The sequence below is a fragment of the Acomys minous genome, assembly GCF_964271855.1.
Source record: "Acomys minous genome assembly, chromosome: 16".
NCBI classification, from domain to species: domain Eukaryota; kingdom Metazoa; phylum Chordata; class Mammalia; order Rodentia; family Muridae; genus Acomys; species Acomys minous.
The window spans coordinates 72,325,855-72,353,326 of NC_140498.1; the positions used below are offsets into that span (position 1 = coordinate 72,325,855).

At 51.1% G+C, this 27,472-nt stretch overlaps 2 protein-coding genes across 3 annotated transcripts; both read right to left on the reverse strand.

The window, feature by feature from the left end:
* Window positions 1-3,875: 3,875 nt before the first annotated feature.
* On the reverse strand, window positions 3,876-10,693 carry CLDN15 (claudin 15). The gene is made up of 5 exons (XM_084761098.1): window positions 10,089-10,693; window positions 6,483-6,647; window positions 5,537-5,618; window positions 5,331-5,447; window positions 3,876-5,117 (listed from the first exon to the last, which is right to left on the reverse strand). The coding sequence occupies exons 1-5, from the start codon at window positions 10,303-10,305 to the stop codon at window positions 5,015-5,017; spliced, it is 684 nt and encodes a 227-aa protein (XP_084617224.1). The 5' UTR covers window positions 10,306-10,693; the 3' UTR covers window positions 3,876-5,014.
* Window positions 10,694-12,222: 1,529 nt separating this feature from the next.
* On the reverse strand, window positions 12,223-26,748 carry FIS1 (fission, mitochondrial 1). Of its 2 annotated transcripts, none has more exons than XM_084761313.1 (5): window positions 26,469-26,748; window positions 15,746-15,878; window positions 13,295-13,371; window positions 12,765-12,870; window positions 12,223-12,539 (listed from the first exon to the last, which is right to left on the reverse strand). In XM_084761313.1, the coding sequence occupies exons 1-5, from the start codon at window positions 26,490-26,492 to the stop codon at window positions 12,442-12,444; spliced, it is 438 nt and encodes a 145-aa protein (XP_084617439.1). In that variant the 5' UTR covers window positions 26,493-26,748; the 3' UTR covers window positions 12,223-12,441. The 2 variants fall into 2 exon arrangements, with proteins under 2 accessions (XP_084617439.1, XP_084617438.1); XM_084761312.1 differs by lacking the exon at window positions 26,469-26,748 and adding an exon at window positions 16,655-16,810.
* Window positions 26,749-27,472: the final 724 nt, after the last annotated feature.

Here is a 27,472-nt window from a genome sequence, read left to right on the forward strand (position 1 = left end):
ACCAGAGCGCACAGCTTTTCTGGAAGCTTATAGATTGGTTAAGGAGGAAGGGGACCAGCCCCCTCCTAGCCAGCCAGCAGCTGCATCAACTCTACCCTGGGGATTAGTGTCCTCAGCACCTCGATTCTTTCACCTGCTGTTGACTACTTTATAGTTTTTTTTTTCCTCTTTTTTAAAATTTAACATTTAGTGTAGGGCAGATGAGGGTGTGTAAGAGACCCAGCATGAGTGTGGAAGTCAGAGAACAACTTTGAGGAGTCCTCTTCTTCCACCACATTGGTCCCGGGGATCACACTCAGGTTGTTAGCTGGCAGCAAGCATCTTTACCCCCTGAGCCATCACACTGGCCCCATTTCTGGGCTATGAATTTCGTTTGGAAGGAGGTGGGAGTTTTGGTTTGTTTGTTTGTTTGTTTTGGTACTTTGAAGACGGGTCTTTCTACATAGCCCTGGCTGTCCTGGATCTCTTTGTAGACCCAGACTGGCCTCAAACTCGGGAGATCCACCTCCCTCTGCCTCCTGAGTGCTGGGATTAAAAGCGTACGCCACCGCACCTGGCTTGGAAAGAGATATTTTTTACTTATTTTTTTTCTTCTGGTTCTGAGTTTTTTTTCTCTCTCTCTCTTCTCTCCTCCTGCATCCCCAGCTCACTTTTTTATTTTGAAACTGGATCACACTAGGTTGTCCATGCTGAACTAATTCACTCTGTAGCTCCAATAGGCCCTGAACTCTTTTTTGTTTGTTTGTTTGGTTTGGTTTTGGTTTTTGGTTTTTTCGAGACAGAGTTTCTCTGTGTAGCCTTGGCTGTCCTGGACTTGCTTTGGAGACCAGGCTGGCCTCAAACTCACCGAGATCCGCCTGCCTCAGCGTCCTGAGTGCTGGGATTAAAGGCATGCGCCACCATGCCCAGCTTGAACTCTCCATGCCTCGGCAGTAGCTGTGCTGACAGGCTGCGCCATCAGCACCTTTTGAAGTAGTTTCAGTTTTGAGCTAGCTTCCACTGGGCAAGTGGCACAAGAGCTGAGGAGCATTGCAAAATGACACAAGAGGAAACCAGTTCTGTCTGATACTTAACTAAGCGGGATGGGTCAAGCTGACACTTGTCCCCGATGCTACAGTTGCCCTTAGGATGTCAGAAGTGGAGTGTGTGTGCACTTATTACCAGCATAGGATCAAGACATCCCTGGGAAGCATGGGGGAAGCTTTAAGGTCCCTGTTGCTGGTGGCGCTGACTGCTGAGACTGGTGTGGCTTTTCCAGGAGCTCAGACTCTCTACTTGTCTAAGCGGATTGCGAGCCGTAATGACATAATCCTTGAAATTAGCCTGCTAAACACAGCAGGAGCATCTAAGTATTTATTGAAGAAACGACCTGAGTAAGCTGCTACTGAGATCCAGCAAAGTTTTGTGAGTTTTCTGACACAAGTTCTCACTAAACTTTTGGGTTGGTGATACGGCTTAGTAGGTAAGAGCACTTGTCACTTGTGGCTGGGTCTGACAACCTGAGTTTGATCCCTGGGACCGACTCCCACAAGTTAGCCTTTGACTTCTACATTTATGCTTTGGCACACATACATGTGCACATGTATATATACACACACACACAAATGTACATAAATGTTCTCTTTAAAAGTCACCCTTAGAGCTGGTTGTGGTGGCGCATGCCTGTATTCCCAGCACTCGGGAGGCAGAGGCAGGCAGATTTCTGTGAGTTCCAGGCCAGTCTGGTCTACAAAGCAAGTCTAGGACAGCCAAGGCTACACAGAGAAATCCTGTCTCAAAAAAAAAAAAGAAAAACAAAACAAAAATGTCACCCTTGGCTGGGGGGCGGGGGCGCACGCCTTTAGTCCCAGCACTTGGGAGGCAAAGGCAGGAGGACCTCTGTGAATTGGAGGCCAGTCTGGTGTACAAACTGAGTCCAGGACAGCCAAAGCTACACACAGAGAAATCCTGTCTCGGGAAAAACAACAACAACAAAAAAAAAAAAAAAAAAAAAAAGAAAGAAAGAAAGAAAAACAAAAAAGTCACCCTTTGCTCGGTGTGGTGACACATGCCTTTAATCCCAGTACTCAGGAGGCAGAGGCAGAGGCAGGCAGCTCTCTATGAGTTAGAGGCCAGCCTGGTTTACAAAATGAGTCCAGAACAGCCAAGGCTACACAGAGAAACCCTGTCTCAAAACAAACAAACAAACAGAAACCTAAAAGAAGTCACCCTTGGCCTCTTTTTTTTTTAAATGTTGATTTATATTTATTTTGTATACAGCGCTCTGCTTGCATGTACACCTGCCCACCAGAAGAGGGCATCATCAGATCTCATTGTAGATGGCTATGAGCCACCATGTGGTTGCTGGGGACTGAACTCAGGACATCTGGAAGAGCAGACAGTGAGTGCCCTTAACCTCTGAGCCATCTCTCCAGCTCCCGTTTCCCTGCCCCTGCCCTTGGCCTTTTATAGTTACATGACCACACAGTGGCTGAAGAAATAAAAGCCCTACCCAGTAACGATGCTCAGTACAGTTCAGCGGTCAGCTGTGCAACTCGGTTTAGGTTTTCTGAAAGGGAGCGGAGAGAAGAGGCAGGCAGGGGAGTCGGTGCAGCTGTGTGAATTCCGTGATAGGGAAGGGGAAGAGCGCAGAACCCAGAGGCCGACCCAGGTCGCCAGTCAGTGATGGTGAAGACCTGGTCCCCTCTTCTCCTACCGCATTCCAGGTTTTTATCTAGTGACTTCGTTTTCTTTTCTTTTTTTTTCTTCTGGGGTGTGTGTATGCACGGGAGGGGGTGCGGATCAGCCTGTGAGTGTTCTGGTTAGCTTCTGCTCTTAACTTGACACAGCCCAAAATCATCTGAAGGAGTCTCAATTGGGGGGACTGCCTGGATCAGAACTGTGGGGGCATTTTCTTAACTGCTAATTGATGAAGGAGGGCCCAGCCCACTGTGGGGGTTTCCATCCCTAGGCAGGCAGGCTTGAGCGCTATTAAAAACCAACAAGCCGGGCAGCGGTGGCGCACGCCTTTAATCCCAGCACTCGGGAGGCAGAGGCAGGCGGATCACTGTGAGTTCGAGGCCAGCCTGGTCTACAAAGGGACGCCAAGGCTACACAGAGAAACCCTGTCTCGAAAAACAAAATAAAACAAAAAGCTGAAGCAAATCTTTGTCTCCCTAAGTTGCTTTTGGTCGTGGTATTTACCACAGCAACAAAACACAAAGGTCTCTCCCCCTGCACTTTTACCTATCGGTCACCAGTCTTGCTAGGCTGGCCAGTGAGCCCTCCTCCATCTCCCCAGTGCTGGGCTCACCACCACACATGGTCCTTTCTTTTATTTTTAAAGAAAGGGTTTCTCTGTGCAGCCCTGGTTACACTAGAATGCAATCTTTGTAGACCAGGCTGGCCTCGAACTCACAGTGATCTGTTTGTCTCTGCCTTCCGAGTGCTGGGATTAAAGGTGTGTACCACTACGCCCGGCTACATTCATGCTCTTGAATATAATTTTCTTGTGAACTCCTCTCTCTTGACCCTCAAGCTTTCGCCTATATTAAAATATCCTTGGGTGGGCGTGGTCGCTGTGAGTTCGAGGCCAGCCTGGTCTACAAAGTGAATCCAAGACAGCCAAGGCTACACAGAGGCACCCTGTCTCAAAAACAAAAACAAAAACAAAAACCCTTTGGTAAGGGACTGAAGAGATGGCCCAGCAGTTAGGAGACCTTGCAGATCTGACAGAAGATCAGGGCTCTGTTCCCAACACCCACAGGCGTCAGCTCACAACCTCCTGTAATTCCAGGTGCAGGGGATCTGGCGCCCTCTTTTGGTCTCTTCAGGCACCTGCAGGCACCTGGTGCACATCAACACAGGAAGGGAAACACACACATCCATGTAAAGAATGCATCTTTCAAAATATCTTTATTAAACCCCAAATCTACTTCAAACACGCACACACCAACACCTGCTCTAGATCAACTGTCCCTTTGCTGTACAGCTGTGAGAAAACAGGCCCAAGAGTCAGATGAGAAGGACTTTTCAGCAGCCCAGGGGCCTCCCAGCTCTTCACAATTTCCTGAGGTGAGTGACGCTGAGCAGGAATTAGCTATTCCCCTTTTCAAATCACTTGCAACGCCTTTTGTTGAGAATGTGTGCATGTGTTCGTGGTTGTGCCTGCAGAGGTCAGAGGAAGGCTTCTGGTGGCCTGCTTCCTCATTCTCCACCTTAATCCCTTGCAGCAGGGTCTCAACCTTGAACCTGGAGCTAGGTTGGAGGCCAGGAAGCTTCAGAGAACCTCCCCGACAGCGCCTGGGTTGCCAACAGTGTGTCCGTGCCTGGCTTCTTACATGTATGCTGGGGATTTGAACTCAGGTCTTCATACTTGCGTGGCAAACACTCTAAACCAGCTCCCTCATACACTATCTCACTGGATGAGACAGCTCAAAAGTGGACAGACTTGAAAGTCTATGGTTTGAAAATTACCCCCTTGGAGCTGGAGAGATGGCTCAGTGGTTAAGAGCACTGGCTGCCCTTCCAAAGGTCCTGAGTTCAATTCCCAGCACCCCACATGGCAGCTCATGACTGTAACTCCAATTCGAAAGGATCTGACACCCTCTACAGACATACATGCAGGCAAAACACCAATGCAAAAAAAAAAAAAAGAAAGAAAAAAAGAAGAAGAAAGAAAATGACCCCCTTACTTGGATGCAACTTCATGACCCCGGGGAGCTCCCTGAACAATCATAACATTTATTTATCACATATTTCTATGGAGTCACATATTGCAGACACCTCCATCCCTTTGGGTCCAGCTGGAGGAGGCAATGTGAGTTCCTTCAGAGGAAGCTTCTGTTCCCGGGAGAGGCTGGAGTGCCAGATAAGGTGTGCCCAGAGTGGGAGGTGGCTTCCAGGCATAGGTGATGCCTGGAAATTTGGCCTGCCCTGAGGTTATTAACTGGTGACTGGTCCACAGGTCCTGGAGACACTTTTTCGCTGGGGACAGTGGGACAAGAAATGGTGTCCCCCCAGGCCAGAGCTCCTCCTACACATAGGCGTTTTTGCCATATTTACCAAAGCTGACGTCACTTTCATCTGACGTGGCTCGGGGTATCACGACTGTGGAAGCCTTGTAAGGAAGCCCAGCCCTGTGGGATTAAGAGGAAGGCAGGGTCACAGGGGGTGGGGTGGGGGTGGGGGGTGTGGGGGGGATGGGAGGGCAGGGGGGTGAGGGGGGCTTTGGGGTGGGTGGGGGGCAGGGGGGGTGAGGAGGGCTTGGTGGGGGGGATGGGGGGGGAGGAGCAGGGTCACCGGATGTTGTGGTCCTCACTCCACACTCCTCCTCCGGCTTGCCCCCTCACCTGGTGGCTGGGTTTTCCTTGGCGGCGCAGCAGCAGGTAGAGAAGAGACAGATGCCACCCAGGATAGAGAGCAGGGAAGCACTCCAGCCCAAGTAGAGGGCGGGACCCAGCTCATACCTGGAGGAGTGGAAGAAGTGAGTGCCGGCCCAGAGGGGCTGGAGCTGAGACCCACCCGCTGTCCCAAGGGCAGGGGGTTTCTCACTTACTTGGTTCCAAGATACAGAGGATTGAAGAAGTCAGTGGTGATGTTGATCGCATACCAGGAAATAGCCACCATCCCACAGGCCCCTGAAGAAAAGGTCGGAGGCTCTCATCCTAAGTGCCCTCTCCTCACAGCCGCACTGCGCCCCATCCCATGCAAGGCAGCTATGAGGGGCTTGAGAGGGAGGCAGAGTAGGAGTAGGGTGGGAGCATCATGTCCAAGAGTAACACTTCCTTTCCTCGGACATGTTCCAACTGCTCTCTTCAGGCCACGAGAGTCCCAGGGTATCTTTTTAAAAACAAGCTCTTATGAAGCCTAGGCTGGCCTTGAACGCGCCATGTAGCCTGGCATAACCTTGATGGCATTGCCTCTTGAGATCATATTCATGAGTCACCACACGGAGCTTAGTCAGTGCTGGGCATGGAACCCTGGGCTCCATGAACACTAGGCCTCAGTCATACTGAGGGACTAGGATTTGGACAGGTTCCCTGGGAGTCCTGTACACCCAGGAGATTCCAGAATCAATCTTGAGTCACCACTAACTGCCTTTACTTACCATTGCGGCATGGTTTATTGTGAAGGGACGTGTGCAAAAATGTAATAAGCTGGATAGTGATACGCCATCTGTACACTGTTAGTGTGAGTGAGCGTGCATGCTTGTGCATGCGTGCGCACGCGTACATGCCCTGACTCTGATCCCTAAGGCAGCCATAAACTCAGGATGGAAATAAGTCTCTCAGGTCTAGCTAGTTTGGAATGGGCTCAGTGGGGAGCAGAGCCAGCCCTACTTTCTGACACTGCATTGTGGTCTAAAGATCGGCAGAGCACAGACAAGGTGGGGCCTGAGTGAGAGAGGGCAGGGGTCAACCCAAAGGGGAAGGTGAGGCAAACCCTGAGAGCTGGCGATGAGAAGCCACCTCACTCCATGCGTCCCCTTCCTCCCACGTTACCGGCAAGTATGTGGAGGGTCCCTGCGACGGCCAGCAGCTTGGCCTTCCTGGCGACATCGATGTTCCCCACGTTGGTGCAGCGGAGCCCCACCATGCCTAAAAAGAGGCCCAGGAAGCCCAGGAGGATGGCGGTGATCATGAGGGCGCGGCAGCCCTGGATATACCCTGGAGAGTGTGCAGGGGGCGAAAGCGTCAGCCTTTTCCTTCCAGCCAACCCCTCAGCATGCATGCGTCCCCTAAAAAACGCCTAGCGAGCTCGTTCTTCCTGATCTAGCTCAGCTTCCCTTCTTGTCCCTTTTGCTTCATCTTGGCTCCTCTCACACTGCAGTCTCTCTTGCCCAGCTAAGGTACCACTTTTGAAGCTTCGGATCTTTTTATCTCCATCTCTCCAGTGCTGGTGTTGCCCAAATTCCTTCCCGGGAGAATGTAAACAACATCTGCCCCTTCATCTTGAGGTCCCAGGAACGAACAAACCAAAGTAGGGTACCAACCACCAATGGCCACCTTACAGAGCGCTTGAATGTGCGCTGACTGGCAGAAGGGACCGCTGACCCCACGGTAGCCACAACAGAAAGTGTTGACCCAGCATGGAAGATCGTTCCCATAGCCACATAAATGAAATCCCCTTCCCGAATCTTCCACAACCTATGTATTTTAGCCCCTCCCAGAGACAGCCTAGGCCACCTGCAATTAGGGCAGAATTGTAAACAAATGGTTGGGAGGGGTGGACTGGATACTCAAGTGAGGGTTCAGTGACTTTTCCCACCCCCACCTCCTTTCTCTCTCTTTCTTTTCTGAGACGGGGTTTCTCTGGGTAGTCCTGGATATCCTGGAAGCCCAGGCCGGCCTCAATCTGTCAGCCTCAGCATCTGGCTTGCTGGGGTTACAGGTGTGTGTGCCAACACTATGGGCCCTCTTGGGTTGGATCTGAGTTTCTCCTACAGGAACCAGCAGGGGGCAGCAATGGCTCAGGGTAGCGGATGATGGAAAACCTGGGCCTAGGAACCCATCCGCGCTCAGCTCAGTTCATCATCTTTTGGTGCCTCAGTTTCCCTTTTCTCAAACTGGAGGGAAGCTGCTGGCTCTTCCTCCTGTTTTTGATGGTTGCCAAGTACTCTCAGGGACCTTGTACCCCTTTCCTGGGTGGGGCCCATAGCACAGTGTGGAAGGCAAAAGGCCTGGGCCTCTGCCAGGAAGAGGTGCAGAGGCCTGGAGTTAAGAGGTAGGGAGGAGGGGCAAAGTTCTCTGAGAGGATACTATGACTCCCAGCCGCACCTTAGAGAGAGCTCCCCCAGCGATTCTTAATGTGTAGAGAATGCTGACAAACAAAGATGAGTGAGGGGCCTACAGGTATGTGGCTCCCGTGGCTGAACCCTGTAGAGGTTGCGCAGGTGTCAAGTCATTAATTGATCGATAAACCCAGCTTGATGAGCTCTGCCTGAAATCACCACAGCCCTCGAGAGGTTGGGGCAAGAGGGCTGCAAGTTCAAGGGCGGCCTGGGCATCTCAGCAAGACTGTCTCAAAACGAAAACTGAAAAGAAGGCTGGCGCTGTAGCACAGAGGTGGAACGTTTGCTTGCAATTTCCCAGTGAGGGGTTGGGGGTGGCTCTTAGTGGCAGAACAGCAGCATAGACTTCGTCCAGTGAGGGACAGAGAGGGCAGCTCAGTGGTACAGGGTTTAGCATGCATATGGCTCTTATTTTAATCTCTAGGACTGGGTACAAAAAAAAAAAATCTCTCTTAGGACTCAGCAGACCACAGAAGAATAAACTGGCCCTCAGCTCAGACACCAGGGAATTGAAATTGCAGCTTCCTTTCCACATCCTCTGCCCCTAGGCAGGCTGCTTAGCTCGGCAGAGTGGTCCAGCCATGGCAAAATGAGGCTAACGATGTAAACGCCTCTGAAAAGCATAGGTGTACATAGCGGGAAGGGTAGCATGCACATAAAAGAAAAAGCTAGGTATGGTCGTGCGCCCCTGTAATCCCAGCACTTGGGAGGCCGATGCAGGGGGATCTTTTCGAGTTCAGCACTAGCTTAGGTCAGAGATTCGGACTACATAGCAACACCATGTCTCAAAACAACACACACACACACACACACACACACACCCTCTCTCAACCCAATCCAAACCAAAGAACACAAAAGGGAAGTGACGGGAACCCTGGAGACCTCACGGCCTTGTATGTTCCATCAACCCCATCAAACTCCCATATGGCTTTCCTCCGAATTCATGGTCTCTTGCAGGCAAAGAGGAGCAACACCAGCTAAGGCTTAGGTGGCCCGGCTCACAGCAAAAGGTCCTCTGCACACCAGGGATGCCGCAGCCTGGTTGGGCATCGAGTTGCCTATACCCACGGTCCCCTCTGGCTACTTCTTGCTCTCGGGTTTGTGGCTCAGAACAGATTGCTTCTCCAGAGAGGTCCTGGAGAAATGGCCAGAAGTATGACACCCTTGCAGCTAGCTACCTCAGGAGAGCGGGGTACCAGAGATTCGCCCAGACACCACTGCTCAGGGCATCTTTCAGATCCATGGGGCCATTTCATACTGTTTTGCTTCCCACCCTGGGCCTGGCTGGCCTCAGGTTCCACTCATCACCTGCAGCTGAGTTCCCAGAAAAGCAAGGCCAGGATCTAGTGGAGGGAACACCCAGAGAGGGGCTCATGGTCATTGGCTCTTAATCTCTGTAGCACGGGAAGCCTGGGAGGTCTAAGGGGATGCTGGGGAGGTGATGCTGAGGACACACATGTGTTTGGGGACTCCTTGGGGGGGGACTGATGGTAGAGGGAGGGACGGAGAGAGGGAGGGGTTTTGCAGGTAAGCAAATGGTGAGAGATGAGGGTAGCGAAGACACACTTGGGCCCAAGTTGGAGCTGCAGGCTGCAACCATGTAAGACCCTCAAACCAAACCAAACCAAAAAGCCACACTCTGAGCCCCCAAACACACATGCATGTTGACACAAACACCCCTCCAGCACACACTTACACTTCCTAGGAGACTCCCTTCAAAACACGGGAGCTGTGTGCAGGAGGGCCCTCTGGAGTTCAGCGGGGTGGGTAGAACACAGCAGTTGTGGATGTCCACACAGCCACCGAGGCTGGCAGTCAACCAACCAAGATGGAGTCTTGATCTTACCCCTGCCAACTAAGCAAATCCTTCCCAGAATCAAGCACTAAACCACAGTCAACATCTCGCTCACACCCTCACACCTGCACGTTTTGCTGCCTAGAAGCCTCGTGACCGAGTGTGCCCCGGCACCATTAGTGCTCTCAGCTTGCAGGTGGCTAAGGCCAAATGTATTCCACCTTTCACCAAGCCCTGGAGCGAGCAAAGGCCTGAATCGAATCTGGAAGTTTCTCTTAGCTGGGCAAGGATCACACAGTAGGGCATGTGTGACGGCTTCGTTCCCGCTCAGTTCTGGGTCATGCAGTGCTCTTTGCTGTAGCTGTCATCTATAGAAGAAGAGAGGGCTTTGCCTCAACGCCTACATCCTTTGGGTGCCCGAAGCCAAGCCAAAGGCAGCCCACTTCCACTCTCTCCTTTAGGAATCGCTCCGGCCAGCTCCCCAACCTCCCTCTGTCCCCTAGAGCCTCCCTCACCCCATACCAGAGAGGGCCAGCATGGATGGGAACTCCCAGCAGTTGGAGACTCCCAGGGAGTCAGTGGCACAGCTGTACCAGAGGTTCTCAAAGATGGTGTTGGTGGTGATGACGTTTCCGTGGACGGTAGACACTCTCCAGTAGCTGTTTGGTAGGGTCACCCCCAGCATCAGCAGTCCCAGGGCTGACATGAAGAAACCGAAGGTCTCCACAGCTATAGACATGCTGGGATGCGGGTCCCCCAAGGGGGCTTGAGCCCCAGGGATTGGGATAGAGGTGGCACGTCCAGGTGGGTTCCGGAGGCTCTGGCCCAGAAGGGATGTCGAGGAAGGCTGAGGAGGGAGAAGGGCGAAGGCCAGCCCCGTCCACCCCGTCCAGCTGCAAATTCTTGTCCGCCTTCCTCTGGAGCTCAGGTCTGATTGCCTCTGGAACCCTCTGCTTCCTGGCAGGTCAGAGGAGTGAGCCAAGCCCGCTTGCTTGCTCGCTCGCTCAGCAGCTGTTGACTGTGATGAAGGGAATAAAGGGCCGGGCCAAAAGTCCACCCCCTCCCCCGGCCGGCCTCCAGCCTAACCCGGGACTCCCCGCCCTAGGAGTGGGGAGGTTGGACTTAACTTGGGAGACTAAGGAATACAGCCCAAGAGCAGCCCCCAGGGGAGGCATTAGGAATCCAGGGGAAGTGGCCTGTCTCTGACTCAGCTTTCACCAGGGCCAGGGAATGAAATTAGAGGGGACAAAGAGTTTAGGTGACTGAAAGTCCCAAGTGTCAAGAAAGAAAACCTCCCACAGGTCCACCACAGCTTCCACCGTGGATTAAGAGACCCCCCCCACCCCCGAAAGTGACTTGAGACACTGAAGACCCTGTGGTTGGGACCGTGAAGGTTGATTAGGGGGTGACGGGAGCGCTGGAGTCCAGCCAACCTGGTTCCTACTAGACTCCAGCAATATCAAAGGGCCCTGGGCTTGAACTTTTGGCTCTCAGCCTTGTTGACACAACATTATTGGCTTTTTAGGTTGTAATGGGAGTTGGGATTACAGATCACAGCTCCCCGGCACACTCCTATTGCCCCAACGGTTGCTAATTGTCCTGGATCTGAATGCCGCAAGGCTGAGGTGAGGCCACTGAATGCTACCTTTCTCCAAACTTCCTGAACTTGAATTGCCCCTCCTAGAGCTGACCTTTGACCCTTCGGCACTGAGTCTGATCTGGATGCCAAGGGGCCAGGGTCCCGGGGTCGGGGTGGATCACAGGCCTAATACATGGTTCTGGTTAATCCCTCCTACCTATCCACTTACTGGAAACTATCACCAGCTCCATTAATTAATTATGATAAATTGAAACCTTGGGGTCCCCCACCCTAACCCTGGCTGAGCACCAGTCTGGCTGATTCCTTCTTGGCTGTTTCTTGCTCTCACCTGGCAAGTTGGCATGTGAGACATAGCTATGCCCACTGTGGCTCCCCAGCTCCTCCTCCTCTCCTCAGGGCTCCACCATGCTCCCCCCACCATGCTCCCCTCAGGTACCTCCTCCTGTGCTCCCCCCCCCCCCACAAGCCTGCCAGGGGCTGTGGAATGACAAGTATGCAGGGAAGCCAAACAGGCCCACGCAGAGCCTGGCACAAGGGGTGTGGGGTGAGATCTCTGCCTCCCGTCCCACAGGCAGGGACTGGGGTATCCTGTGCCCACCAACCCCCACAGCCCTGCCAGCTCCACACAGCTTCCTCTCTCACCCTACGTCATCCATGTCTCCCCCTCCCCCCCCACGCCAAGGAGGAAGACTGGGTAGAGGAAGGGGAGGGGGCAGGAAGACAAAGGCAGGGAAGGGCGGAGGTTTTTGGAGGAAGCCCAGTGGGGGCCCCCTGCAGTGGAAAGCTCCCAGGCAGCTGAGTGGGTCAGAGGAGACCAAAGTCATAAATCCCAGACTGCTGTTCCCTCTTCTGTTCGCCTTCTCTCCCGTGATTCTGGGGCGATGGAAAAGCCATGTCCTCCTAGCTGTTCTGTCCCTGCTCAGTGGATTCAGGACAGGGCAGGAAGGAAGGGTGTGGGCTGGCAGAGGAACCTGGAGGGTGCGGGGGAGGCAGTGAGGGCCACAGTGCACCCAGTGAACTTGCTTCTCCCTTAACAGACTCTCTCAGACACAGAGGTTCCCAAGCCACAGCCCAATTTTATTTACACTCATTGCCAAGCAGAGATAATCAACAGGTGTCAGGGGTGGGAGGCTGAGGGTACTGCAGACTGCAGAGGTGGGCAGCAAGGGATGTGGAAGGAAAGGGGAGGATGGTGAGGATGGGCAGGACCCTCTTCCAGTGTGCCCCAGGCTCCTAGGCACCCCAGGGGCAGAGAGCAGGGCAGAGAGGCTGCCTTCAGGATTTGGACTTGGAGACAGCGAGTCCGATGAGTCCAGCCAGCCCCGCCACACCCAGGGCCATGCCACCAACAATGGCCATGCCTACCAGTCCATCTGGAAAAGGAAAGGGGGAGGCATGAGCAGATGGGTCCCGCCCCCGGGGCCCCTGACCACACACCCCTCCACAGAAGTGGGGCACCCATATAGCCAGAGTCGGGGTTGGAGCTCCAGAATTACTGAGACCTTAGAGGGTAGGTCTGATAAAGGACTATGTGAGAGTGCTCCCAAGGGCCCTAGGAATGAGGGGGCAGGAAGAGCAGAAGGCAAGAGGCCTGTCACCTTTCTTCATGGCCTTGTCAATGAGGCGCTCCAGCTCCTTCGCCTGGTTGTTCTGGGGCTCAGTCTGCAGTAGTCCTCGCACATACTTTAGAGCCTTCTCATATTCCTGCAATCAGAGGGAAGAGCACACCTCACACCGTGGGCTCCCTGGGATGCTCCTCTTGCCACCCCCCACCCAAGGGTGTCCTTCTTCGGCCCCGGCTCATCCTTCCTCCTCCACCCCCACTACAGCCCCACCCCACAGAGTAGAGTTCACAAACAGCCCAGCTGTGGGGGGGTGATAAGCTAGCAGAGATAACAGCTACAGGCACGGGGCAGCACCCCAACCCTGACGTCACCATGGTCCCCACACCCTGATACTCTCTCACCTTCCCTCAGAGTCTATCCTGGGATTACTCTTTACCCATGCACTCCCCATTGCGCCGGCCCACTGCCCTTTGCTAGCTTCCTGAGGGCCAGGGCTGTGGCTGGGGCGGGGAGGGTGGACTCAGGTGGACCACGGGGTGCAAAGGAGGGCGCTGCAGCCTTACCTTGAGTCGGTAGTTGCCCACTGCCAGGTAGAAGACATAATCCCGCTGTTCCTCTTTGCTCCCTTTGGGCAACAGCTCTGGAGGAGGTTGGAGAGGGGAGAAAGTTATCTCTTTATTTCTTTTATTATTATTATTATTATTATTATTATTATTATTATTATTATTATTATTATTTTGGTTTTTCGAGACAGGGTTTCTCTGTGTAGCCTTCACTGCCCTGGACTCACTTTGTAGACCAGGCTGGCCTCAAACTCACAGAGATCGACCCACTTCCGCTTCTGCTGGGATTACTGGTGTGCGCCACCACTGCCCAGCTGGATTCTCTTTCTAACACTGTGCTCCACAGGTCCTGCTACATGGACTCACTCTAGGATCCTAGGAAGGTCACTGTCCTGGACCTCACTATCAGTTCCTAGCACCCCCAGCTTTCCAGTGACAGCCCTGAGGCAGCATGAGACTGCCAGACACCTGTGACACACGCAGGCGGCAGCATTCCAGTCTGCACCAATGGGAGCATTCCCACCGGCCAGCTATGGGTCTCACTGCAAGGCCACTCCTGCCTTGTGTCATCTCGCTGAGGATGACTGTAACTTGTAAGCCTCCTGCTGTCACCTCCTGAGTGGTACAGGACCAGTGACTTACGAGGTGCAGGGAGTGGAAGGGAACCTATGTTCATACACAGTAGACAGGCGCTCTACTGACATAAGCCTTTTGTTTTGTTTTGCTATCTGACACAGGGTTGCTCTGTGTAGCCCTGGCTGTCCTGGAACTCACTCTGTAGACCAGGCTGGCCTCCACCGCAGAGATCTGCCTGCCTCTGCCTCCTGAGTGCTGGGATTAAAGGCGTGCACCACCACTCTTGGCCCACAATGCACCCCTTCTCTTTAACTTACTTTCCCTGAGTGACCCTCACCTGACTTTTTTCATTTTGTGCTTGTGTGTGTGATGGGGGTCAAGATAGGGACTCACTATGTAGCCCAGGCTGCTTTTAAACTCTCAATCAGGCTGCCTCAGTCTCTCGAGTGCTGGAGTTACTCGTGTGGACAACCATACTTTGCCTCTACATAGTTTTGCAGTGTTGAGACCTTCTCGATGTCCGACTGTGTGTCCCTAATGAGACTCAAATGCTCAAGACCATTTCCATTGCTGTGCCCTACTGTAAAAGAAACTTGAATAATCCGAACTGATCAAAGTAAGGGGACAGACAGTATTTGCTTTTACAAAGAGTCCAGAGCAGGTGGCACCCTGACTTCTCAGCACTAAGGTGGCTGAGGCAAGGTTCAGAGCTTGATGCAGCCTGAGCTACACAGAGACCCTGTGTCAAAGTCAAAAATGACTGAACGACACAGGCAGCTTTTAGTACAGTACTGTCCCCTGATAGCCTGGTATTATCCCAAGACACCCTCAGAACCAAAAATCTGTAGATGTAAAGGCCCTTATATAAAATTAAACAGCACCAGCCGGGCGTGGTGGCTCACGCCTTTAATCCCAGCACTCGGGAGGCAGAGGCAGGCGGATCGCTGTGAGTTCGAGGCCAGCCTGGTCTACAAAGCGAGTCCAGGACAGGCAAGGCTACACAGAGAAACCCTGTCTCAAAAAACCAAAAAAAAAAAAAAAAAAAAAAAAAAAAAAAAAAAAAAAAAAAATTAAACAGCACCTGCATACAATCTGCCTATATTCCCCCAAAGATGCTTTTTCTTTTTTTAGACAGGAGGGCTCATGTATCCCAGGCTGACCTCAAATTTGGTCTGTATGGTGCTGGCTCTGGCCTTGAACTTCTGACCTTCCTGCCTCCATCTCTGCAGTTAGTGCTCTACTACTGAACTATGTCCCCATACCTCCACCTTTGGAGTGCTAGGATCGTATTTGTAATCTCTAGAACTTTCTAAATGACTGTTAATAACTGAACAAGAATGTTTTGTGGATACTGTGTGTGTGTGTGTGCATGTGACATATGGATGCCTATATTCTGATGCACACGCGAGGGCCAGAGGACGTCTAGTGTCTTGCTCTCACACTCTACCCTGTTCCCTTGAGAAAAGGTCTCCCACTGAACGAGGAGCTAAGACTGTAGCAAGCAAGACCCCCCTACCCCACTACTCGCAATATATGTACTTGTAGCCACACGCAGCTTTCTCCACAGGGGCTGAGGATTCAAGCTCAGGTCTTTATGACTGCACAGGAAGCACTGAGTCATCTCCCCAGACCGAGAACGTGTTTTTTGTTTTATTCCCCCCCCCCCACAGCATTTTCCACCTGAATAAACGTTCAGACGTTGAGGTTAAGGATAGAATAAATCTAGTCCTTTGCAGCTGTGAATTTACTGGTGGTTACTGAGCTATGAGGTGAGGGTTCCGTGTTGAAAAGAGTCCCGGAGGGGTGAGGTCAAGGGCAGCAGAGGACAGACTGGCTGCCGGCTGAGCAGTGGGGCTGGGGGACCCAGCGCCTTACCCTCCAGCAGCAGGATGCCTTTACGGATGTCATCGTTGTACTTGCTTCGCACCAGGCACCAGGCATACTCAAACTGCGTGCTCTTGGACACAGAGCCAGCTGCCTGCTCAGACTGAAATTTCCTTTCAAAATTCTGTCGTTAGAGAGAAGAGGGATCATTTAGAAACAAAGGGCGTCCACCATTCTCGGCTGACCCTGGTGTCTAAACGCCAGTTAGACAACATTTTTCCTATCCTCCGCCTTCCACTTGTCGATACTGGTACCCGGAACTCCAGCTTCTGCCAGCTCCATCCCTGGGACCCAGGCTCTGTGCCCTCCTCTCAGAAGGTCCCTGCACCCAGCCCCTAGTGGTACCAGGAGGAGATGCCACCTGGTGGCAGCTGCGGGTACTGCTACCTGACCAGCTGACCCCAAGTAGCTGACCAGTAAATACACAAACCCAGCAGCTAAACGACCTCCTACGCAGCCTTCACTTGAGGCCGCCGGTCCCGTCCTACGCTACTCTTTGGGGCCTGAATCTGCCGTAACTTAATTCTAGAACACCGCTACAAGGATGAGGGCTACCATGCAGTGAACTTAGCACCGTGCGGGACTCAACACTAGCGAAAGCGTACTCCGGTTAAAATGCTACCTCATTCCTGCACGGATTCCCCAAATTCCCAACTCTACTTTACATTAAGACTTCAGGCCTCAGGTCTGAGTTGACCAAACACTGGAAACTACAACTCCCATCAGGGCTAGGAACACAGAGCAGGTTGCTACAAGAAGCAGGACGCCGCAGAGGCTGCTGGGAGCCGTAGTTCGGCTTCCCCGGCAATAAGAAGCCGGCTATGTTTGGCCTCAGTCAGCTCGCCTCAGGAACTGCTCTTTCCGATTCTACCCTCCTCTTTCCTCTGACCCAGGCCTCACCTTCAGATCCTCCACAGACACCAGCTCGTTCAGCACGGCCTCCATGGCCACCACCCCTGCAAGCCTCACACTAAGGTCTCTACTGGGACACGGTCTCCATGGTCCAGTAGCAGGGGCGGAGAGGCACTTCCGGCATCGACCTGTGGAAGCCCCGCCCCTTCCTCCTGTGCCTAGGGGCCGGAGGTGGCGCTAGCGCTTACCCTGGGATGCTTTTTGGACTCCCCTGGTGTCCTAGCTAGACTCTACCTCATCCAAGGATCACATTACCCTAGGGACCACTCTAACAACCCCTCACTCTAGGACCCTGGATTATTTCCAGTGTTTGCAACAAAACCCAAATAAACACCAGGGGCCTGAGGGCCTCAGCTTCCACAATATAAGAGGGTTTAGTAACTCTATTTCCCCCTCCATCAGGCAAACTTGGGTCACGTGATCATAGTGGACAGCCACTGTAATAGGTAGGAATGTGAAGAAATGCTGACAGGGTAGGAAAGCCAGTTCAGGGGTTAAAGGCCCATACTGCTCTAGCGGGGGAGCCATGTTCATTTCCCAGCACCCATACTGGGTGGGTCACAACCAAGCCCCTTGATCCCAGCTCCAGGGGACCCGATGCCCTCTTCTGACTTTCATGGCAACTGCACTTCCATGCGTATGTTCTCATACAGACACAAACGCATACACGTAATTAAAAATAAAGTTAGAAAGCTGGGCCGGTCAGTGGTGGCGCACGCCTTTAATCCCAGCACTCAGGAGGCAGAGGCAGGCAGATCGCTGTGAGTTCGAGGCCAGCCTGGTCTACAAAGTGAGTCCAGGACAGCCAAGGCTAACACAGAGAAGCCTTGTCTCAAAAATCCCCCCCCCCCCAATAAATAAATAAAAATAAAAAGCTATCTCTTGCAGGGCCAGATCTTTCGAATATAATTTCTTTGCGTGTCTGGGGATAATCTGGTCATAGATAATTACCTAAACCTTTAGCCCGAGGAGGAGCAAGTGGCAAATGTTACCTTCTAGGATTTTAGTATTAGGAGCAGTAAGTGGTTAGTGACTTTTTTGGACCTTTCATCTTGACCTTTAGTTATACAACGGAATTTAAGGCTTATAGCAAAGACTTAACACATTCCTTTCGTTTCTATGTTTTTTTGAGACAGGGTCTTTACTATGTCACCCTGGCTGGCCTTGAACTCAGATCTGCCTGCCTCTGCCTCCCACGTATTGAGATCAGTTTATTGAGATCAGCAGTTATGACCAAAACTCCTCCCCCCCCCTTTTTTTTGTGGTTGCACAATTTTAATTTGCTCCCTCACTCCCTTCCCCGTGTGTGCATGTGGAGGTCAGAAATCAATCTTGCATATCACACTCCTTAGGTGCCAATCGTCCGTTGTTTTTTGTTTGTTTGTTTGTTTTTATTTTGCTTTTGAAACAGATTCTCTCACTGTCTTAGTTAGGGTTACTGCTGTTGTGAGGAAACACCATGACCAAAGCAATTTAGGGAGGAGAGGGTTTATTCAGCTTACGCTTCCAGATCACCGTTCATCATCTGAGGAAGTCAAGACGGCACAAGCCAAGGAGGAACAGGAAGTGAGCAACTGACCCAGAGGGCATGGAGGAATGCTGCTTACTGGCTTGCTCAGCCTGCTTGCTTGTTTGTTCCTTTTTCCTTCTTTCCCACTCACCCTCCTTCCTTGCTTGCTTTCCTTCCTTCCTTTTTCAAGGCAGTGTTTCTTTGTGTAGCCTTGGCTGTCCTCGAACTAGCTCTGTAGACCAGGCTGGCCTCGAATTTACAGATCTGCTTGCCTCTGTTTCCTGAGTGCTGGGATTAAAGGCGTGTGCCACCACTGCTCAGCTCAGCCTGCTTCCTGATAGAAACCAAGACCACTAGCCCAGGGATGGCACCACCCACAATGGACTGGGTCCTACCCCATCAATCACTAATTTTAAAAAATGCTTTACAGCAGGGCAGGGTGGTTGTGCATAGGCATGCCTATGACCTCAGCACTCTGTGCTGCAGGGGCAGGTGGTTCTCTGTGAGTTCGAGGCCAGCCTGGTCTACAAAGTGAGTTCAGGACAGCCAGGGCTACACAGAAAAACCCTGTCTTGAAAAACCAAAAACAGCTGGGCGTGGTGATACATGCCTTTAATCCCAGTACTTGGGAAGCAGAGGCAGGTGGATCTCTGTGAGTTCGAGGCCAGCCTGGTCTACAAAGTGAGTTCAGGACAGCCAGGCCTACACAGAAAAACCCTGTCTTGAAAAACCAAAAAACAGCTGGGCGTGGTGATACACGCCTTTAATCCCAGTACTTGGGAAGCAGAGGCAGGTGGATCTCTGTGAGTTCGAGGCCAGCCTGGTCTACATAGTGAGTCCAGGACAACCAAGGCTACAGAGAAAAACCCTGTCTCGGAAACCCCACACCAAAACAAAAAACCAAACCAAACCAAACCAAAACAAAACAAAACAAAAAAAGGAAAAAAAAAAAAAAGAAAAAAAGAAAGAGAAAACAGTCTGGCCTAGCCAGGCATGATATTGCATACCTTTAGTCCCTGCATTCAGAAAGCAGAGGCAGGTGGATCTCTGTGTGCTTGGGGCCAGCCTGTTCTACAGAGTGATCTTCTAGGACAGTTAGGGCTATATAGAGAAACTCTGTCTTAAAACCAAAATAAAATAAAATAAAGAAGAAATAAGTCTGCTTTTCTAGAAGACCCAAGTTCGGTTGCCAGTTCTCAGGCCAAGTGGTTCATAACCTCCTCTAACCCAGTTCTAGGGACCTGATGCCTCCAAGGGCACCTGACACACAAACAGAATTAGATGTACATGTACACACAATTAAAAGGAAATCTCTTTAAAAGGGAAAAACAGTTGGTTGTGGTGGTGCACACCTTTAATCACAGAACTCAGGGAGGTAGAGACAGGTGGAACTCTGAATTCGAGTCCAGCCTGCTCTGCGAAGCAAGTCCAGGCCAGCCAAGGCTACAGAAAAACTGTCTCAAAAAAAAAAAAAAAAAAAAAAAGGGGGGGCCTGGAGAGATGGCTCAGAGGTTAAGAGCACTGACTGCTCTTCCAGAGGTCGGGAGTTCAATTCCCAGCAACCACATGGTGGCTCACAGCCATCTAAAATGAGATCTGGTGCCCTATTCTGGTATGTAGGTGTACTTGCAGGTAGAATACTATACATAATAAATAAATAAATCTTTAAAAATAAATAAAAATAAAAATAAAAATAAAAATGAAAAACAAACTAAACCCAAAACATTGCAACAAAGTGATATCTATATCTATCTATCTATCTATCCACACACAGGCAAACAAATACATATTTGGCTTCTGACACAGGTTCATAACACATGGTTTTTGTGTTGTTCAGATTTTTTTTTTTTCATTCTATAGCTATGTAGCCCTGGCTGGCCTGGAATGGCTAGCCTACGTGGCTCAGAATAGCCTTAAATTTCAAAATCTACCTCCTCTGCCTCCAAGTGCTGGGTTTAGGATATGAACTCCCACACCCAGGTGGGATCCCTAATGGGGGGGTCATGGGAGCACTGAAGTCCTGAGCCCCTTGGCTCTTCCTGAGGCATGAGGACAACTTTCATTCTCACTAGGTGGATCCTCGTGGGTCCTGGGCAGCTTCAGGATGGAGGCTGGTCACAGAGGAACGCAGTCCAGATCAAAGCCTGGAACTTTGCGCCGAACTGCCCCTCATTTGTTAGGGGAGGGAGACAGGCTGGAGACTGAGTCAACACAGTCAAGTGAAGGCTCCATAAAGCTCTCAACTGGGTGGGGGCGCGGGGTCAAGAGCTTCTGGGCTGGTAATCACGTGGAAGCATCATGCACGCAGAGAGCCCATGAATTACCGTGCACAGCCAACACACCCTTCCGATTGGCCGATCCCAGCTTGTGCCTTTCCTAAGAAGAAGCCAGAGAAGGTAGGTGCTGCCCTGAGCCCCGCAGCTCTTCATGACCCCCAGAAGTCTTCAATCTGAACCAGGCCAGCTGCTCACAAGCGCAGGGGCCACCCGGGGTGGCGGCATCTTGAAGGACTGAGCGCTCTAACTTATGGGTTCAGAAGCCAGAATAAGTGAGACAGTGTGAGCACTCAACTGCATAGGACAGACCCCCAAAGCAGGGTCCATGGGGTGGAGAAACAGCTGGGATTCGAAGAACTCAGGCGTTTGTATGAGCTGTGTTTTGAAAGAAGTCATTTTCTCATTTAAGTGGTGGGGGCTGAGGCCGCGCTCGGTGGCACATGCCTGTAATCCCAGCACTGGGGAGGCAGAGGCTTGTCTTCATCACAGGAATAAAAAGATGGCTCACTCAGTAAAGGTGCTTGCTGTCAAGCCTGGAGGCCTGAGTTTGGTCCCTGGGGCCCACATGGTGAAAAGAACCAACTTTCACCAAGTTGTCCTCTCTCCTCCACACTCAGACTGTAGCACGTGTGGATCCTCCACAATAAAGCGACAACTGTGGGGCAGGGGAAAGGAAAAGAAAACCACCAGCAAAAAAAAACAAAAACAAAAACAAAACAAAACAAAAACCAAAACAAAACAAAAAAACAAACCCACACACTAATTTGGGGAGTTGAAAGTACATTGCAGAGTAACAGGAAGGGACCGGAGGAGGAGGAGGAGGAGGAGGAAGACCAGGAGGAGGGTCCTGCGGGAACTCAATGATGCACTCAGAGGGAGAGGAGTCCAGGCACGACAGGAAGGAGTGAGCAACACAGGAGAATGTTCCAGGCGGGTGAGGACAAGGGCACACTGGGCCTGTGGTCCTGGGCCTAAAGTCCTAGCTATACAAGAACGGGCAAGAGAATCACCAATCCAAGTTCCACCTTGCTAAAGACTGAACCCAAGGCCATGCGAACCTGAGACCACATCTCAAAAAAAAGGGGTGTGTGTGTGTGTGTGTGTGTGTGTGTGTGTGTGTGTGTGCGCGCGTGCACGCGCGCGCAGGGGCATTCAGTGGTTAAAATAACTTCATTTTCTTGCAGAAGACCCAAATTTGACTCCCAGCAACCATAATGGTTCCAGGCGATGTGACATAACCTTCTGGTCTCCAAGAGCACTTCAACTCATGTGCGCGCGCGCACACACACACACACACACACACACACACACACTAGCAATGAAATAATTTCTTTTCTATGTATGTTTTCTGTATGCATGTATAATGTGCACCATGTGCATGCCTAGTGCCTTCAAAAGTCAGAAGAGGAGGTCAGATCCCTTGAAACAGTAGTTGTGGATGGTTGTGAGCCACCATGTGGATGATGTGAACTAAACCTGGGTCCTCTGTAAGGGCAACAAGTGTTCTGAACTATGCAGCCATTTCTCCACACCGTACCACCCCCCAAAAAAACCCCAAAAGTCAGATACGATAGTGCATGTCTTTAATCTCAGCACTTGAGAGGCAGAGGCAGGAGGATCTCTATGAACTCAAAGGTAGCCTGGTTTATATAGCGAGTTCTAGGTCAGCTAGAACTACATGGAGAGACTCTGCATCAAAAATGAACAAACAAAAACATAGGTTGAGGATGTAACTTGGTTATAAAGTACCTGGGTAGGATCACACAGTGAGGGGCTAGGGCATGGCTCAGTGACAGAGCACCTTCCTAGAATCCCCCAGTGAGGGGCTGGGGTGTGGCTCAGTGGTAGAGCACCCGCCTAGAATCCCCCACTGAGGGGCTGGGGTGTGGCTCAGTAGTAGAGCCCCTGCCTAGAATCCCCCAGTGAGGGTCTGGGGTGTGGCTCAATGGTAGAGCACCTGCCTAGAATCCCCCAGTGTGGGGCTAGGGTGCGGCTCAGTGGTAGAGCACCTGCCTACCATATGCAGCTGTCCAGGTTCCATCCCTAGCACCGAACAAAAACAAACAAGGGCTTCATGAAGTCTGGCCAGCGGGGAATTGGTGAAATTGCATTAGAGAACAGGTTGACAAACAAGTTTTTGCCTGGCCACACCTGATGAACACCCATTCAACGGCTTCTTGGAGTAGTAGGCCCCACGGCATAGGGAAACAGGTTCTAGAAAGTTCTTTCACCTGTTCAATATCGCAGAGCTATTAGCTAATTTTATTTTTTAATATTATTGGGTTTAACAGTTTGTTATGGCTATCATTTTAAAACCCAGTCCACTATTACCAGCTCATATTAAGTTACTGTTCTCATGTGTGTGTCCCATGTGCATGTCAAGGCCACGACAGAAGTATGGATGTCAGGGGACAATTGTGTAAAGTTGGTTCTCTCTTTCCACCTTACACAGGGTGGGGTGGGTGGGTGTGTTTGTGTGTGTTTGTACATGCACAAACATCTCAAACTCAGGCATCAGGCCCGTTCAGCAAGTTCTTTATCTGATGAGCCATCTCTAGCCCCAGACCTTGCATTTTTAAACTCTACTCCACCTTAGAAAACGTTTTCTTTCTCTTGCTCTATTTTTTCCCCTTCCTCCTTTCCTTCTGTCTCTAGCTCAGGCTCACTAGGTAGCTGAGGATGACCTTGAACTCCTGATCTTCCTGCCTCTGCCTCTCGGGTGCTGGGATTACAGGTGTGGTCCCATCACCCCTGCTTTCAGGATCTCACGCACGCTAAGTGAGCTCTCTACCAGTGAGCTGTGTCCCCAGCAGCCTCCTTTTCTACTTGCTTTGAACTACAGCTGTCTCCATTTCTGCACCAGGTTCTTATTATCACCTCAGATGAGAGGAGACAGAAGGGGCGATGTGCTTGGAGCCCAAACAGGACACAACTCCTTTCGAATACTTTAGTTACTCCTCTATAGCAAAGTGGGTACCTCAGTCTGTAATTTCTTTCATTTTTTTTTCATTTTTATTATAATTTATTTACATTACATCTCAATTGTAATCCCCTCCCTCCTATCTTCCCGTTCCACTCTCCCTCCCTTTTCCGCCCTATTCTTCTTCCCTAGACTTCTGACCAGTGGGGTCCTCCTCCCCACTGTCTGACCACAGCCTATCAGGGCTCTTCTGGATATCCTGCATCCCCTTCCTCTGTGTCCCCACAGGGCATTTCTGCCGCCAAGGGGCAGTGATCAAATCTCGGGCACCAGAGTTTGTTTGTGTTTTCTTTCTTTCTTTCTCTCTTTCTCTTTTCCTGACAGGGCTTCACTTTGTAGCACTGGCTGTCCTAGAACTTGCTATGTAGCCCAGGTAGGCCTCAAATATACAGAGACCCATCTGTCTGCCTCTGCCCTGGGATTAAAGGCATGTGCTGCTTGTCTGCAAGTGTGTGTGTGTGTGTGTGTGTGTGCGTGTGTGCGCGCGCGCCATGATGTGCACGTGCAGGTAGGTCAGAAGATAATGGGCAGAAGTCAGTTCTCTCCTTCCACCATGTGGACCCAGGGATCGGACTGAAGCCGTGAGGCCTGGTGACAAGGGCTTTTACCCCACTTCTCTTAATAGGTTTTTATTGCTGTAACAGACCATGACCCAAAGCAATTTAGGGAGGAAAGGGTTTATGTGGCTTAACACATCCCAAATATTGTTCATTACTGAGGGAAAGCAGGGCAGGAACTTAGGGGCAGAAACTGACGTAGAAGACACGGAGGAGTGCTGCTTACTGACTTGCTCCTCGTGGCTTGCTCAGCCTGCTTTCTTATAGAACCCCGAAATAACAGCCACGAGTGGCACCAGCCACAGCGGGCTGGATGATCCCACATCAAAACTCAAAGCAATGCCTCACAGACTTGCCTACAGGCCACTCTGATAGAGCCCTTCTCTCAATTCAAGTCCCCTCTGTCCAGATGACCCTGGTTTGCGTCGAGATGACAAAGACCTAACCCTGACCCCTGAGCCATCTTGCCAGTCCCTGGGTTTGTAATTACTTGCTCGCTTCCACTAACTGGAGGCCTCCCCTTAATTGGCAGTGGAAAAGGAAGGAACAATGCAGGTCAATGCAAAACCCCAAACACACAAAAGCAATCCCAAAGAACTATTTTTTTAAGGTGGTCCAGTAGTAAAATTACCCACCCCCCCACCGCCATCACCCGCAGTTTGCTCTGTGTTATTTTCAGTGTGTAATTAGCCACTTGCTATTGATAGTGGGATTAATCCTGGCCTCCTGCCTTAGACTGGGAGATCCATGAGGGCAGGCTCTATGGCTGTCTGCTCTTACTCAGCCCAGTTCAGCGCCAACACTAGCAGATACTCAAGTCATAATTACTGAGGACAGATTCTTGCCGTTACTAATTTTAAAAACGACTGTTCTTCATTTTGTGTGCATATGGGTGTTATGCCTGCACGTATGCATGTGTGCCACATGTACGGTGCCCCTCAGAGGTCAGAAAGGGAGTGTTCGGTCCCTTGGAGCTGGAATTATGAATGGTTGTGAGGCACCATGTGGATGTTGAGAATCTAACATGGGTTTTCTCGGAGAGCAACAAGTCGCTCTTAACCCGAACCAACTCTCCATTCCCTCATTATTAACTTAAAAAAAAAAAAACCCAAACGTCATTATTGTATGTGTGTGCATGCACGCAGTATGTGTGTGTGCATGCAGAGGCCAGGGGCTACTGCCCCCACCCTCATCTTACAAGACAGGGTCTCTCGCTGAATGGAGCTCACTGACTGGCTAGTGTGCCCTGGGATCCACCTGCCTCTCCTCCTCCTCGCCATCTTGAGAGTAACAGCAGTGCACAGTCAAATCTGGCTTTTACGTGCGTGCTGGGATCTAAGCCCATACCATTAGGCTGGCCAGCACGTGCCTTTATTAAGGACAGACACATTTCACCTGCCTCCCGCATACATATGGATCCCAATAGCCCAGGTTGGCTTGAACTTCTGTTTCTACTGCCTCCATTTCCCAAGTCTGGATTTATAGGTGTGCCTTAGCTGGCCCAGCTTCATTATCGACTTTCTGGAACGTTCTAACAGAATATACGGTAAGTCACAAAATAACTTGGCTGAGTATTATACTCTGTGGGAAGACGTTCAGTGAAAGCGGCAGAAAGGGAAAGGGCAGGCACAGAGTTCTTGCCTCATCTGACAGGGACTGGTTTTATTAAATGATGCTACTCGGGCTTTAACGTCATTAGCGGTTCCCGGCCTGTAGAAGGGCATATTCAAAGCAAACACAAAACATTCCCCAGCTCTGGCATGGGCGTGAACAGAAAGAAGGACATCGCTTGGACGGCGAGACTGAACTTCGCCGTGGTCCCGTGTTCTGGGCCCTGGACCCGTCTCTAGAGCCCACTGGAGCCTGTTGTCAGTGGTTAGTGCAGGAGAGCTCAGCAAACCCTCCTGACCAGGACCGCGCTTTTGGTGTTCTTCCAACCTTCTGCTACCTTCCCTCTACTCCTCAGCTGCACTGGCTCTGCGGTGGGTTAAGATGTCTTACCAAAGGCAAAGCCACTCGCACACTGCTTAGCTGCTACTACACGTCAGGCACTCTTCTCGGTGCTGGGTAGGCAAGGAGAGCCCTTATTCTCACGGAAAAGCTCGCCGTGGTGGAAGAGCCTGGCCTGCTAATGAATTCGTATTATATAAATCAGGCAGTTCCTGTTTCCAGCCCATCAACACAGCCCGACCCAGCCTGGCACCAGTTATACATTTCATGGCCCAAACCAGAGCGCCGCTGTCCTCATTAAAACCCCCTCTTACAGCTGAGCTGCTGCTGGTGGTGCATGCCTATGACCCTAGCACTTGGGAAGCTGAGGTAAGAGGATTCGTGAGTTCCAGGCTGGTCTAGGCTTAGATGGCAAGATCTTGTCTCAAAATAAATAAATAAATAAATAAATAAATAAAATAAAATAAAATAAAAAAGCTACTCAAGATAGTGTTTGACAGTCTCAGCCCTCAAGATCGACCCCACTTACCCTTGCAGCTTCATCCCTGGGCATCCACGAACCCTGCCCTCGAGCATGATCTCCCGACAGCTTCCTTCGGTTTTATCCGTAGCGATCTATTAACCGGAGTCTTTTCATCCCGCCCTTCAGCCAGGGCCTAGGCCCAGGGCTGTTCTCTCCAGGCACTTCGGGGATTCATCCCTTACCGCGTAGCCCTGCAACCCTTTCTGCAACAGCCACTGTAACTTCGTTCATCTTTTCTGTCAAAGGACAGCAACCTGAGGAAAGCCTCGGGGTAGGAGTAACGGCGGGCGTTACAGAAAGCACGCCGGGGGCCCCTTCTGGGAAGCCTGAACTTCCGGGTGGCGCTTCTTCAGGGGCTCCTCTAGAAAGTTGGCTTGGTGCTCTGGAGGACCGGGAGCTGCTCCATTAGAAATAGACGACATTGAGTCTGCGCAGTAGCTGCCCGCAGGGAGGCGGGGCCAAGGGCTGAGGCGGCCAGTGAAGACGCGCTGCTCCACAAGGGGGCGGAGCGATGTGAAGGTCGCGATGCAGAAAGGAGAGTCTCTCTCTCTTCATTAGGATTTTGAAATATTATTTTTCCCGACACACAAGATGGTTTAGCGAGTACAGTGCTTGCCGTCAAGCCGGATAATGTAAGTTCGATTTCCCAGGAGCCATGAAGTAAAAAGAGAGCCATACATTCATTCACCTTATGCGCGCGCACACACACATAAATAAAATGTAATAAAAATGATTTAGTATTTTTAATTTTTAAATTATTTTTGGTTTTCCAGACAGGGTTTTTCTGTTATCCTTGGCTGTCCTGGACTCACTTTGTAGACCAGGCTGGCCTCGAACTCAGAATAATCCGATTGCTTCTGCTTCCCTGAGTGCGAAGATTAAAGGCATGCATCATCATGTCCGGCTAGACTTATTTTAAATTAGCGTGTATGTGTGTGTATTGCGTATGTGTGTGCGTGCCTGTGGAAGAAGCTAGAGGTCAGCCTTGGGCGTCTTCTTCAATCCCTCTC

What these genes read in the sequence shown, in the direction of transcription:
- CLDN15 (XM_084761098.1), bottom strand. Translation starts at nt 10,305, where the DNA reads ATGTCTATAGCTGTGGAGACCTTCGGTTTCTTCATGTCAGCCCTGGGA. An exon ending in ATCCATGCTGGCCCTCTCTG is followed by an intron (nt 6,648 to 10,088) that starts GTATGGGGTGAG and finishes CACACTCTCCAG; the next exon opens with GGTATATCCAGGGCTGCCGC. An exon ending in AAGGAAAACCCAGCCACCAG is followed by an intron (nt 5,118 to 5,330) that starts GTGAGGGGGCAA and finishes TTAATCCCACAG; the next exon opens with GGCTGGGCTTCCTTACAAGG.
- FIS1 (XM_084761312.1), bottom strand. Translation starts at nt 16,699, where the DNA reads ATGGAGGCCGTGCTGAACGAGCTGGTGTCTGTGGAGGATCTGAAG. An exon ending in TGTCTGTGGAGGATCTGAAG is followed by an intron (nt 15,879 to 16,654) that starts GTGAGGCCTGGG and finishes CTCTAACGACAG; the next exon opens with AATTTTGAAAGGAAATTTCA. An exon ending in TGGGCAACTACCGACTCAAG is followed by an intron (nt 12,871 to 13,294) that starts GTAAGGCTGCAG and finishes CTCTGATTGCAG; the next exon opens with GAATATGAGAAGGCTCTAAA.